The sequence below is a fragment of the Mytilus edulis genome, chromosome 7, assembly GCF_963676685.1.
Source record: "Mytilus edulis chromosome 7, xbMytEdul2.2, whole genome shotgun sequence".
In the NCBI taxonomy this organism is placed as follows: domain Eukaryota; kingdom Metazoa; phylum Mollusca; class Bivalvia; order Mytilida; family Mytilidae; genus Mytilus; species Mytilus edulis.
This window is the reverse complement of record NC_092350.1, coordinates 48,909,971-48,924,548: the sequence shown is the minus strand read 5'-3', so window position 1 is coordinate 48,924,548 and position 14,578 is coordinate 48,909,971. Positions and strand designations below refer to the sequence as shown.

Below are 14,578 nucleotides of genomic sequence, written 5' to 3'. Positions count from 1 at the left end.
TTAAGTCATCCTACAGGGGACAATGGGTTATGCGTATGCCCGACCGGAAATCAACTTACTGGAAACGAAAAAAGTAAAATCACAAAAATACTGAACTCCGAGAAAAATTCAAAACGGAAAGTCCCTAATCAAATGGCATAATTAAAAGCTTAAACTCAAGATATGAATGAATAATAACTGCCATATTTTTGACTTAGTATCGGAATTTTCTCATGAAATTGTTTGACGCCTTATCAGGTGCACGGTAGGTATAGTATCCAGCTAGGATCGTGGTTTTCGAGTGATTCGGTCCATTTTGTTCGAGTGTAGTTCGGGCTTTTTCGAGTGATAAAACATGCGATAAGTTCAATTAACAGCTGTTTCGTAATTATTATAGCTTTTTACATTACTACTTTACATGTTTTGATAATTAAAAAAGCACAATTTCCTTATATTTAACCAAAAATTTCATTGTTTATTATAGTCCGTTTTTTTTCGAAAGCAACTGTGAAATTGTGCGGGTTTTTAGACAAATGGTCCAGGTTTTTTAATGAAAATTTTAATACACATGTAAGAAAATAGGTATCATTAACTTTAGAAAATGGCTTTTCTAGTTTATACCTGTAATTAAATGAATGAAAATATGATATATTCTCAATATAAATCACAAGCAAATATTACTACATTGATAACAAAAATTTCACTTTTTGAATTAAATGCAAATTTTCTGTTCGGAAAACGTTCTACCACAACTTTCCAGTATTAGATAAGACATAATGGATCCTTTATAAAAAGTTCTTTAGAACATAGTACAGGGTTATCATAATTTTTTTCATCTTCATTTCATGGTACTTTTGTTGTCAAAGTAAATAAAAAATTTCGTGGTGAACCGTGTGTTTTTTTTATACGGGACATATTATGGTACCTAGTTCATCATCCGTCCATCATCAGCATGGAGGACAAAAAATCAAAAACGCTGCAACCAGTGTACATGAAACTTCGGTTAATTGTCTATCTATTGAGGTATCGCACTTTCGAATTTTATAAATTTTAGATTTTACGTTTCCGAATTATGGGTATTTATCAAACAATCTAGAGTATCAAAGAGCCTGTGTCACTCACCTTGTTTTTTTTTTTTTTTTTTTTTTTTTTGCTGTAGTGCATGTTTAACAAAGGACACCCTTCAAAATTAAAGACAGGAATAGAATTCATGGAAATTCTCTGTTTTGGTGGTGGTGAAGTGCTTGTAGATATTATTTTACGGAACATTCTTGCCGTTTACAGTTATCTCTATCTACAATGAACTTGGTCAAGTAGTTTCAGAGGAGAAGATTTTTGTAAAACTGAGTTAACGGACGACGATGACAGACAACGACGAAAACCAGGTGAGGAGAAATCTAACTTGATCCTTTTGGGCCAGTTGAGCTACAAAGGAGTGACTTTACAGTTTTTGGACACTGTTTTTAAATTTTAGTGACTGATCTATATAGATTAAATTAATCTTCCTTTAGTTTTTTATTATTTTTTTACATTGAGAAATTAATTATAGGTTTTGGTAACGAGTGAGAATGGATTTCGCTTGATATCAACCCGAGTTATTTAATTTCAATTTGATAATAAACGAACCTGTGGCGAGTTTATTATTACTATTTCAATTGAAAAAAGAGAGTTGTCTTAATATGGTCAACACTCCCATTGTGTTAAATTGAAAATTCTGCGAATCATTGTGCTAGTATTTTGCACACGCAATGAACATCTTCGTAACCTTTGAAGGTCACCAATAACGAGCTGATCAAAGTAACTCAGATTTTCGTATAACTTTTTCATATCAAACCCCGTGTAGTGTTATTCGATAAATGATTATTTATTCAATAAATAGTTCATAAGACACAACCATGCATAACAGAAATGAACTTTGAAAATGTGGCAGGTGTATCATGCCACCATGGCGCAGCTGTTAATTAAAAAGCGGAGTCAGAAACCTCAGTACTGGATAGCAAAGACAAATCAGAAAAATGCTATGTAATAAAAAACACATTCAGGAGGTCTGCCCCTCGCCCCAATACAAATAATCCACGAATAAAAAATGAAAAAATAACCACAGACATACTTAATCCGCCTCATTTCTATTCTAATTGACAAAAACATTTAAATTAGATTTTATACATAATTAACAATGAAATGAATAGCTCACCAGTAATGCAAACTATATGTATATACGTCTCAATCCAAATTATCTGTGCTTACATTATATTGTTGACATCACAAGTATATACATTTGTACTGTACATGTAAGGTATAAGATATGACAAACAACAATTTATATACAAATGAACAAATGTTTTGAACATGTAAATGTTAGAACACCATAATCAAACTGACGAATGCATTGGTTCATGCCTGGAATTAAGGTACTTAATTTGAACCTTTGTGTATTGTTTTTAAACGTAAACACACTGACACATAACATTTTAAGCTATTGGCAATTTGTATAATAACTCGAAATAAATTGGACACACTCGAAAAGCCCGGACTGCTCTCGAATAAACCCGAATATCAAGAAATGAATTAAGTCTCAAAATATCTTTTTCAATGCAAAAAAAAAAAAAAAAGAATTTTTGTAAAGTGTGTTTTTTTAGGGATATATAGATTCCGTTTATGAATTTCCTTCAATATTATCAGTGTTATGTGTATAGAAATGGCTTTATTCTGTATTTTGGAATTAAAGCATTTTAAGGCTAATTTTAACTTTTTATACGAAAAATAATGTCGGATAAGTAATGTCTTTCAATATCAAATACTATCATACATAATATAACTTTGTATATTAAACTCAAGCGTCTATATCACGTCTTGTTAGAAAGGAGGTCTGTTTTTTTACATTTTTGTTCATATTCACTCGAACAAAAGTGGTCACACTCGAAAAAGCACGATCAAATCACTCGAAAACCACAATCTTAGCCAAACACTATACATACCGTGAGGTGACTAAAATCGAAATATGGAAGCCATTGAATAAATATTGCGCATGCTTAAATATTTTTCATATTCTATTTTTAATAGGTGTGGACTTTGATTATCCGAACATTCGTGTTTCAGAATCTCTAAGTTAGGTATATGTGGTCTATGGTTCTCAGTTTTTAACATTATGTGTCAAATTTACAAATTGTTGGGAGATTACTGTGTTTTTTTTTATTGGAGATGCATTTTTGTGGGTTTGCCTGTAACACACTGTGGCTGCTCCAGTGGATCCTGCTATGATCATTTCACACTTTTGATGATGTTTGCTGCTGCTTTAGGATTTGCAGCAATAACAAAATGTTATCTGTGAATGGAGTATTTTTGTCTCAACCCATATAACATACAAGATCTTGCAGTTGCTACTCAGATTTTGAAAAACGTCATCGGTGTCTGAGCAAAAAAAAATGAGCAAGGGCGTTGTCAAAGAACGTCTCGTCATTTTTCTCAAAGATCTAATTTAGATTATTTTATAAACCCAACAGAAGAAAAACACCTAACTCTTAAATTACAGTATAACGACACAAAACGCAAAATGAATAATAAATTATACCGTTCTATGTATGACTACATTTAAAAGTGCTAAGAAATCAAAGCGTTCTATACTTTACACTTACACCAATTGAACTAAAACAAACAGTATTTTTAATTTAAATTTAACAGCGGGATATTGATGTTTTACTGGAAGCATTTGTTTTATGTTTGGTGGACTTATTTTCCAACATAAAATACCCCTTGCGTTATTTTGTTTGCTTATTTGAGGCACACCTAAAATGGAATAACGAAGAAACGCAACATAGCCCCTCAATTATACGTTTTGTTTTCTAAGTGATAACCACTGTGTCTAAACCACACCGGCAAAATTTGCTCGGACTCGATGGTATCTTACATCCGGCACAATGACGGAACACCAATAGACAAAAGAAAGGTAGGTTTCTCCTTATTTTTTTATTTTTTTTTATGATATCGAAGAATATACATGTATATACATATACAACTATTTTCTATTGTGAGATGCAATATTTTCTACAACCGTTCTATATTAACGGAGAACTAAGTCAAAATGCATGTCAAAATGACGAACTGAGTGAACCTTGCCTCGAAATTGTTTAATTTCTCGTTAAATTGTTCACATTGTACGGAAAGAAAGGTACGGGAAGATAGATATTGCCACGGAGATTGCAAATTTAGTTATTATGAGCATCTCCATAATTGTATCTCTGTGTATGAAACGAAAGAAATGGGTCATGTCAAAATGGAACTGGCCGGTTTCGTCAATGTATACAACCCGGTTTCGTCATAGATTTCAAAATGCATAACCCGGTTTGGTCAAATAAAAAAAAATCATAATCGCATTACATTATAATTGAGTATTTAACTTCAGCGTTCAAAAGGAGTTTTGTGTGTCGTTGGAAAACAAATTCGTTCACCGGACAACGGCTTATTATTTATATGAGTCTCAGATTCAAATAAATAATAAGCAAAAACTTGAATTCCTACTCTTATAGAACAAAAATATTTTAATGTACTTTGCATTCCGAAATGTTTTAACAATATATTCAGATTAAAGCTCTCTAAATATGCGATTTCTATATGAGTTATGGGAAAATATGTTGATCATGTTTAAATTTGAAATTAAAGTTTACGGTCTTAAAAATCGAAACACACAATTGATATGTGATTTTCTCGCACAAAAGGATGGACACCTTTATAAGTAATCTAATCATTCTATGTATGTAATCTTTTCTACAATCGTTAAAAATAAATCTTGTTAAGGATAAACGTTGATAATAAAACAACTGTATATGCACGCATAATCAACATAGAAATGAATGTAGGATTACAACTACCATGCATTAAAATATTTTTTTTTATCCCTTATTGTAACTATACTGCTATGTACAAATTAGTATAATAGTATAATAGTCTCAGGTCATCGACAAAATTCAATAATAATTATTTTGTTAACATTACTAAAAAAAAAACGAGTCTGTACTGTCACCATTGTGTTATGATGATCGTACACTGACGTTGGTCAATATATTTTGACAATATATACGGACAGACGGATTCAGTTTATTTCAAAGTGGACGTATTTTTTAAAAATGTCTATCAACATGAAAAGTTCATACAAATTCCAAGCGACAATAACCCGACCATAGAGCAGAAAACAGCCGAAGTCCACAATGGGTCTTCAATGAAGCGAGAAACTCCCGCATCCGGTGGCGTCCTTTAGCTGGCCCCTTAATAAATATTTATACTAGTTCAGTGATAGTGGACATCATAGTAAACTGCGAATACTTGTATATTTATTATATTTAAGGGATAATTTTAACTATGATACAAGTTTTGGCACACATCGCGCATTTACTATACAGGCTCTGTCATCGGACGAGTAAAGGTTTTTTCATCAATTTTAATTATTTGTATTTTGTTGTACTGTTTGTGTCAGCGACAACACTTTGACTCAGTCCATTCCCAAATCACACGCTTGTAATTCCATGGCTGTCTTTGGTTGCTTTATACCATATGCCTTTTGAACATAAAATAGGCAGGTAGTTTTCTTGTTTGAATTGTTTTACATTTATAATTTAGGGCCCTGTTTTAGCTTGCTTTCATGCAGTTTGTGTGTTTTTCTCATTGTTTAAGGCATACGCTGACCTAAACTTGATTAATTCAACATAATTTTTGTGTCTAAAAGAAAGTTGTCTCATTGTCAATGTTTATGGGATACGTGGTTACCGTCACTTCTTCTTAATAAGACCTAGATATAAATGACGGTCATGTTTTGCTAACCAACTTTTATTCACATTGAAAATACAAAACTGTCAGATATTGTTTTCGAAAGTTATCTTGAAGTTTTAATTGAATTTGAACTGTACAAAAAATGAATTTGAACTGTAAAAATAATGTGAAAAACATGCCTATGAAAATAAATGTGCCTACCAGAAACGGGGAGAAAGTTACAAATTTCACTGCTATGTTATGGATGCTTAAGTGTGAAAACTCGCTTTAGTGCGCAAGTAACACAGTATATATAGTACCAGAAAATCTGACAGGACTGCATGCATGATTAATTTGTGCAGAACAGTATAAACTATAGTCGGTTTGGGACTGTTCGTCAATGATTGAATGCATAAATGTATTAATAATTGATAGTAAATATTGTAAACTAAGTGTATATAATAAAGTATAGTAAATTAAAATTATGGCACAATCAAAACACATCCTTTTATTTTTCATCTTTACATACTACTATTATAAACAAAGAAAATATAATAATGTTACAAAATAATTAGATACCAGTGTTTGCTATTCAGTATTTATATCCCATTTAAAATTAGTTTGAAGTTAAGTGAAGTAAGGGTACGCCTTTCATTAGGAAAATGTGTATTATCATAATTAACTATGTCCAAAAGTGCCCGTTTAAAATAGATTTTAACACGCCAAGTTTACTTTACAATAAATATATATTTAAATTCTCGAAAGACAATGTTCAGATCCATGCCAAAGTTTCTTTTCATAAATTGTTTGTTCAAAAAACAAAAACAAACCAGGTGATATATATAGACGAAACCGGGTAATTGTGTAGTAACAACATTGACGAAACCGGGTAATTTTAATTTGACATGACCTTTTCTTTCGTTCCATACACAGAAATACAATTATTGAAATGCTCATAATAACTAAATTTGCAATCTCCGTGTCAATATCTATCTTCCCGTACCTTTCTTTCCGTACAATGTGAACAATTTAACGAGAAATTAAACAATTTCGAGGCAAGGTTCACCCAATTCGTCATTTTGACATGCATTTTGACTTATTTCTCCGTTAATATAGAACGGTTGTAGAAAATATTGCATCTCACAATAGAAAATAGTTGTATATGTATATATATTTTTCGATATCATAAAAAAAATAAAAAAATAAGGAGAAACCTACCTTTCTTTTGTCTATTGGTGTTCCGTCATTGTGCCGGATGTTAGATACCATCGAGTCCGAGCAAATTTTGCCTGTGTAGTTTAGAAACAGTGATAACCTCTACCTAAATTATCCATATTTTATTTATTCAGTTGATTGCAGTATCTCATTGAACCAAATGTCACAATCATCACTTACATTAGGTTTCGACAAATGACAAATATGCATTTTCAGGCTCACTATTTAGTTCACGGTATTGTTGTGCTTGTCAATTAAGTTTGCACTAATTTGAGTGATTAAAATAACAATTAATATGTTTAGTTAGTCCTTAACTATATTAACGCTTGTATGGATTGACTCTTTAAATCATTAGTTTACAAGTTGTGAATTTACAAATACTTAAAAACATTCGATCGGGTAAAGGAAAGAGGGACAGAAAGATACCAGAGGGACATTTGAACTCATAGATCGAAAATAACCTGACAACGTTTTTTTACTTATTACTGCGTATAAAGCTCTGCCGTATAAAGTAAATGTTGGCTGCGCCTGATTTCGTTATCATGTAGATTTTGATTTTTAAATTGGTGAATAAGTTCACTACTAAGTCATACATATGTTAAATAACAAATACTTATGAATGTTACACTAGGGAGAAAATACACGCTACATTATGTATGTAACACAGATTTCGAAAAACCAGATACATATTTGTCTATCTTTAATGCATATAAACTGAAAATAATATCTCTACCTGCAATCCAATAAAGCGATATTCTTCACAAAACTGTAAGCATTGCAACAACTGATCACCAAATGGAACAGATTTCTCTTTCGCTATGTACTGTGGTTTTACATGGTTGCATTCTGAAATAAGTAGTAATTAATTATCAATACAAAAATGAATGTAGACATATTATAACAAGACATAAACAGACGATCATAGAAATGAAAACAGTTGGGTTTAAAGGTTCTCCAATCGATCTCTCGGTTCAATAGTCAGACCTGTGACTACTGCGATACGAGTACGTAATATGACCCCCTAATGTAAATTGCAACACATCTGCGAAGTGTTTATTATTACGAAACAAGAGGCAGACTACGTTTCGAAAATAAAAACCTGCATTTTAAATTTTGATAGAATTAGGCCGTGTTCACATTGACCTAAACTCGGTTTTGTGTTAGTGTAACTCACACATAAACTAAACATAATTACGTTCCCATTGATAACGTAAAAAAAGTAGAAAGACCTAAAAACAAATTCAGAAGAAAACCAATAGGTCTTTCCACAGAAAAGTGGAAAGACCTAATAAACAATGTTTGAGCATCCTTGGTGAAGATTAATCCAGAATAACGCATCGGAAGCACTAAATGCCTACAGAATTATTTTCCTTAACCTTCCTAATATACTATTCAAGATAATAAAAAAATACAGAATTGAAATTAACATTTTTGTTGTTTGCAGATTTTATTTTTCTACTATAGTTTTTTTGCTTTTAAATCATAAATATATCCATAAATATGCTCGCTTTAATTTGACGTACATTTTTGTTTTATCAGTGTTGTGTATTGCACCTTACGCTTTGTTTTCAGAATAATTTTCTACGTACACCATTGTCGAGTTATATATTTCCAAAATGAACATTCATTTGTTTTTATATAAATAAGGCCGTAAGTTTTCTCGTTTCAATTGTTTTACATTGTCTTATCAGGGCCTTTTATAGCTGACTATGCGGTATGGGCTTTGTTCATTGTTGAAGGCCGTAATGTGACCTATAGTTGTTAATGTCTGTGTCATTTTAGTCTCTTGTGGACAGTTGTCTCATTGGCAATCATACCACATCTTCTTTTTCATATGTACATTCATTAAATTACCCGGCAAATTGTTCAGTAAGAATGAAAGGCATGCAATTTTCGTGTATTTTGCACATACATCCTAAATGTTGATTCACATTTACATCCGTATCTATGTTTATTTTACCGTAAAAATGGTTGAAAATAAGGAGGTTGAAAACTAATGTCTGAAAATACATTTACAACTGGCATATTTGACGACATTACGTTTAAGTTTGATTTTTTTCATTGAACTTTGTGATTACAAGTCTTTCAGTACGTTGTCGTACTAAAACACAGTTACGTCAATGTATTACAGGCATCCTGGTACAACTTCGTTATATGATCTCAGACAAATATAAATTGCCTAAATTTAAGTAGTTTTGTATCACTTTTTATCAAGTTTAAACAGTATAAAAAAAATATATTAAAAAAGGTTGTAGGAAAGTAGGAGCAGTTGTATGTCATATAATGAATTAAATATAATTTAAATAGAGTTTAGCATATATGTGTCAACACAATCTGATAGTGATACTTACTAAGATATTCAACCCATGGGGTATATTCTACAGCAGCATTTATCCATCCTAATTGGTTGCCAATGTCAGTAACCTGTACTTTATCTAATAATCCAATCATTATGCAACTATCTTTTGCTTCTGTCCATGTATATTTACGACTTGTTAAATATCCGGCTGGTAATTCCGCTAAATAAATAATAGAAACATTATATATATATAAGTCTATAAAAAGTACAAAATAGCAAATTTGAAATTATCGGATCGTGTAGAATTGAAGAAAAAAAAGATATAAGTCTAAACAATTGCAGAACAGTTCTAATATAAGTTGGTATTATACGAAGATGTTGTTATTAAATCGTGTTGACAAATATTTAGGCTTAACAAATAGCCTTCGTCAGTGTCAATTATTTTAACAATACTAATTGTATGCGTAAAAAATGTATATCTGCAATCTGAATGGTTGCCCTGAGAAGGTATATAACCGTATACTAGTAATATACCCTGAGAACAAAAACGAAGACCACTAGTGTAATTTAAGTTGAAATCAGGACATTCCATTGTAATATAATTGTCATTTTGGCTTCACACGCGAAATAATCTCACATTCCCTGAAATTGCTCTATATTCCCTTTTACTGGTGGGTCATGGAAAGAAAACACTGACAGGGAATAAGAGCCTTTATCCTCTAATATAAGATCCATAATAATCCATACTATGAGATTGATTTGCACTGTAGTCTAATTTTATGAAGTGTATCCTCCAATCGACCTTTGTACTTAACAAATACTGGTGTACAGATAACACGGAGCGATAAACGTTTAGTATACCTTTAAAGTCCTCTGATATTCTGCTTCCCTTTCGCGCAATCGACTATGTTCAAAGTAGTGTTCACCTTACAGTTCGATTTGTGGTCCTCGTAGCCGTTCGCGTTTATGTCATATTCGCTCTATTCTTAAAATGTTGTTGTTACACATCATTCTATCTTTGTACCCGTTCTATCGTTTACCTGTAAGATCCCATTATGCTACCTTTAACTGTCTAATATTTTTCCGACGTAGTCGGTATAGTTTCGGTTTGTGCCCTTTGAACTTAAGGACGCTTAACTATGGCAACAGAATACGCATGCTCGAAAATCCTTTCTGCGAATTGACAAAATGATGTCATGGTGGGTGATTTGGTTGTGTTTGAAAAAAACGTCTCGTTAATTATATCGTGATGGAAAGCAAGTGAAAAACTATAAATATTTGAACTAGATCTTACAAAGATTTATATTTTTATTAAAATAATTGTTTCTCCGATAGCTCTTTGCATCCGTGACAGCTGTTTATTCGGGACAATTATATAAATTTTAATGTTAACTTTGTTGTACGAACGTCCATGACTTTTAGAACGCACCTACGCATGTGAGATTTCCGCGGGGTTTTGGTGAATGAAAACAGAAATATACGAGGACCCAGAATACTGAACACAAACAGAGAAATTTAAAAGGTATCTTTGTGCTTCTGAAGGTTATCGAAATGATAGATTTAAACATATACTCAAATTCAAATACGTCGGATATCTTTTTTAAAGATAGTTCTTGTTAAGAATATACCTCTTCTTTCTTAAAAACATTGGCAAACATAAGCCCATCGGTTTTCACTTTTGATTTTCTTCACATTTAGCCGTGACGGCCCTTTTTATAGCTTAATCTCCTACTATGCAAAATGTAATGATTATTGATGCAGATCGTAAAATGCACAGTTGTTCAACCTTTGATCCCTTGTAGATAGTTGTCTCAAAAGACATTATACCCCATCTCCTTATTGGACACATTTATGTTTTGTGTTCTCTTGTATTTAATTACTGAGCATCACATGTGACTACACGTGTATTTTTTTAGTGGAAGGTCTTAGAGGCATACAGGAGATGGAGGAATTCAAGATAAGCTTGTGAAATACATTTAAAGTATATTTCAACTGAGGAATATAGATAACAACCGACAGTCTTCAACTATTTAGGTGTCCTTATACTATTTGTATGTCAAGTTTGAAACTAATACGAGTTTATAAAAGTTGTGAATACGATTAGCCGAAACTTCAAGGTAGAATAAAATGACATAATAACGCAGCTTAAGAGATGTATACACTTACTAACCCTTTGGATTTGTAACCAATGCGTTTAGCAGAACTGTGCTAACATACAAGATGTAAGCACTAGCATATGAAGTTTTTTAGCACTAGCATATGAAGTTTTTTTTTTTTATTCCTAATATGTCCTTACCTTTATGTTATATCTTTTTATTTTCGTCAAAACACGGAAATAGATTCAACACATGTAACTTGAGATAGCCATTTCAGCACAAGGCAAGTTACTCTTCAAATCTACTTCGCTAGTATGTACAGTTGAAAATGAAAATATTATTGTGTTTTGTTTTATGCGGCTATCCATATAATAATATATGCGTTAAAAGGTTACGTGAAAGTTTTCCTCTATTTTAAAAATCTTCTGTGATTAAAAAACGTGTGTCTTACATCTAAACATCAAACGCTTCATATGGAGACGATGTAAACATTACATGTGGTTGTTGTTGCATGCATATGATTGAAAGCAAATATTCTACAAACTAATTTGTCAGTTCTTGATGAACAGAAAATAAGCTTACAGTTTCGTAAAATCGTATACTGTATTACATGTCCAAAGATTATAAGACTACTATGTTAACACTTCTTTTAATGTTGAAGGATAATTCCTTTTAAACCATATTTGTTTCCTGCACTTAGTAAAAGTCTTGATCATGTGTTGTTCGTTGTCGTTTGTCTTTGTTTTTCGATTTTTTTTAGGAGGGGGAAGTCGGGTTATTATTGATGTATTGGTTGTTTTGGGATATATGTTAAAACAGCATACTCCCCTTCTCTTCATTATCAAGTAAGTAGCACTAACACTGTGGTTTTATAGTAAAAATAAAAACAGATAGTTTCACACGTGAATTACACACCTTTATAGTTTTAATTAACATCATATGAAATAACAAAATATGTTTTCAGACATGTGGATGACGTTGGAGCAACACGAATTGATTGATAATGGTTCAGATATCGAAAAATATTCATCTTGCGACTGAACAACACATGAGAGTATGGTGTTGTGCAGTCACTGGTAGGTTATTTTATTTCTAAATGTGATTTGTTGGGTTAGTTTTTCCGTAATGAAAACTGTGTAAACGATAATTTTTGGTCCTTATCATGTTTTCCATTTCAAATCAATGATGCAATTAAAGTAAACAATAGTCGAGAAGTAAAATATATTATCAGATAGATATCGATTCTCGTTACAATGAGCGACGAAACAAAGAAAATTCTTTATAAATTTAAGAACAAAAACTAGTTTGATTTTAACTAATGTCCATTAAAAAACACTTGATAAATTTTGTTCAAGGACGTAAAACTATTTTAAAATGGTTGAAGGGAGATAGTAGTGAGTATATATGTGTATTCAAAAGTTTAAATTAGTAGATGCATCATATGATCTCAAACAAGTATCCTGAGTATTATCAGGTATATTCAAAAGACATAATTTTAAAGAATGATATTTTGAAATTTCTATGGGACTCGTTAATTTCATGGTTTGTATGATTTGAATTTGATGTTTCAAGGAAATTATTTAATTAAATAAAAACTATATACAGAGCTTACTTTGTAGTTTATCTAGTTTTACATTCTTTTTCTATGAGTCTGTTTAGTCCTTTTGGTTTGCAAAAATGAGATGATCAGTTTTTACATGTAATTAGTTTGAATAGGAATTACACTGCCTTATAGTAACTGTGATTTGTTCTGCCGAATCTTTTTCAACTGACTTGTGTATATTGTCGATATGTTGTGACTTGCCATTCCTGTCACAAATATTTTCCATAGCTGACTATATCAGAAACATGGGTTTTAATAATTGTTGAATGCCGAACAGTGATCCATAACTGCTTTCATCGACGTCATTTGAATTCAGATGGATAACTATTTCATTGGCAAATAAATGATACCATATATCGTTTTTCGCGCAATTAGCCCTACACTTCATGTATGGGCATATTACAATTTTTAGTCTTGCAATCTAGTGGTTATGGTTTTTTGTTGTCTGTCCGTCTTATTTATTTGCTCTTAAGTAAGTACCCGATCGTTGGTTTTCACGTTTGATTTTCTCTAAATTAGAAATGTCTGGACTTTAAACCTTGTAAAGCTTAATCATTTGATATGCAGCATACAATTAGATTTTTGTTGCGTGTCATAAAATAGCTAAAAGCAAAAGGAGTCGAAGGCTGATTAATTGTTATTAATCGATTATGAAAACAAATTCTGTTCACAAAACAAAACCGAATGAAACGCATAAACTATTAGAGAAAAACAACGGAACAACAGAAACACACAAAATCAACAGTTATTAAGATGTGTCATGTGATCTCACATAGATACATTTAGTTGTAACATTGGAAATCATAACCCATCTCCTTATTGATAGTTAATGGTATTTTATGTTCTATTTCGTTTTGTCATAAGTGAACATAATATGTGACTACAGGGGAATACTTTAAGAGAAACATCACAGGTTGATACAGAAGATGGAGGAATTCAAGATGGGCTTGTGTAATGGGTTTAAAATATTGTTTAACTAAGTTACAACGTGAGAAACTGGCGGTCTTCAACATTTGATGTGTCCCTATACAAGTTGTATGTCAAGTTTGAAATTATTCCGGTACTGTTGTGTGATAACATTAGATTAGAGGACTGCACTGCATCGAAGAAGTAGAAGTGTTTGTTAAAGTTGTGAATAAAATCAGCAAAAACATCAAGATACATTGCTATATTAACTCAGCTTAAAAAGATGTATATACTGGCTTACCTTCTGAATTGATAACCAATACGTTTAGCAAAACTGTGATAACATAAAAGATGTAAAAAATAGCATTTGAAATGTGTTTCTCCATTTCTAATATGTCTCTTAATTTATGTGTGTATCATTTTAGTTTCGTTAAAACACGCTTTAAGGAAATAGATTAAATACATATAAAATGAAATTGTCATATCCGCTGCTTTTACTTGTAACCCTTAAACACTACTTACATCAACATGATGAAGTAGATCTATCAATTTTAACGTACAATTAACCTGGTTTGTACATTTGAAAAAAAGTATTGTTTTTGTTAAAAGGAGAACCATTTAATGATATGTGTGTTAAAAAATCCCGATTCAAATGTGAAATAAATCTGATAATTTCACTCCTATGACATAATACGACAATGGGTGTTGCCAGACATTGTGTGATGTTGTTGCATCATA

The 14,578-nt window shown here is 31.6% G+C and overlaps 1 protein-coding gene across 1 annotated transcript in view; it reads right to left on the bottom strand.

Annotated features, from left to right (window-relative positions):
• Positions 1 to 14,284, bottom strand: part of LOC139481681 (uncharacterized) — an 80,400-nt gene extending 66,116 nt beyond the window's left edge. Inside the window, exons 1-3 of the mRNA XM_071265147.1 lie at positions 14,142 to 14,284; positions 9,288 to 9,455; positions 7,670 to 7,782 (exon numbers count right to left, since the gene is read on the bottom strand). Of these exons, the coding sequence (XP_071121248.1) occupies positions 7,670 to 7,782; positions 9,288 to 9,455; positions 14,142 to 14,226 (366 nt within the window). The 5' untranslated portion in view covers positions 14,227 to 14,284. The remainder of the gene's footprint in view (positions 1 to 7,669; positions 7,783 to 9,287; positions 9,456 to 14,141) is intronic.
• Positions 14,285 to 14,578: the final 294 nt, after the last annotated feature.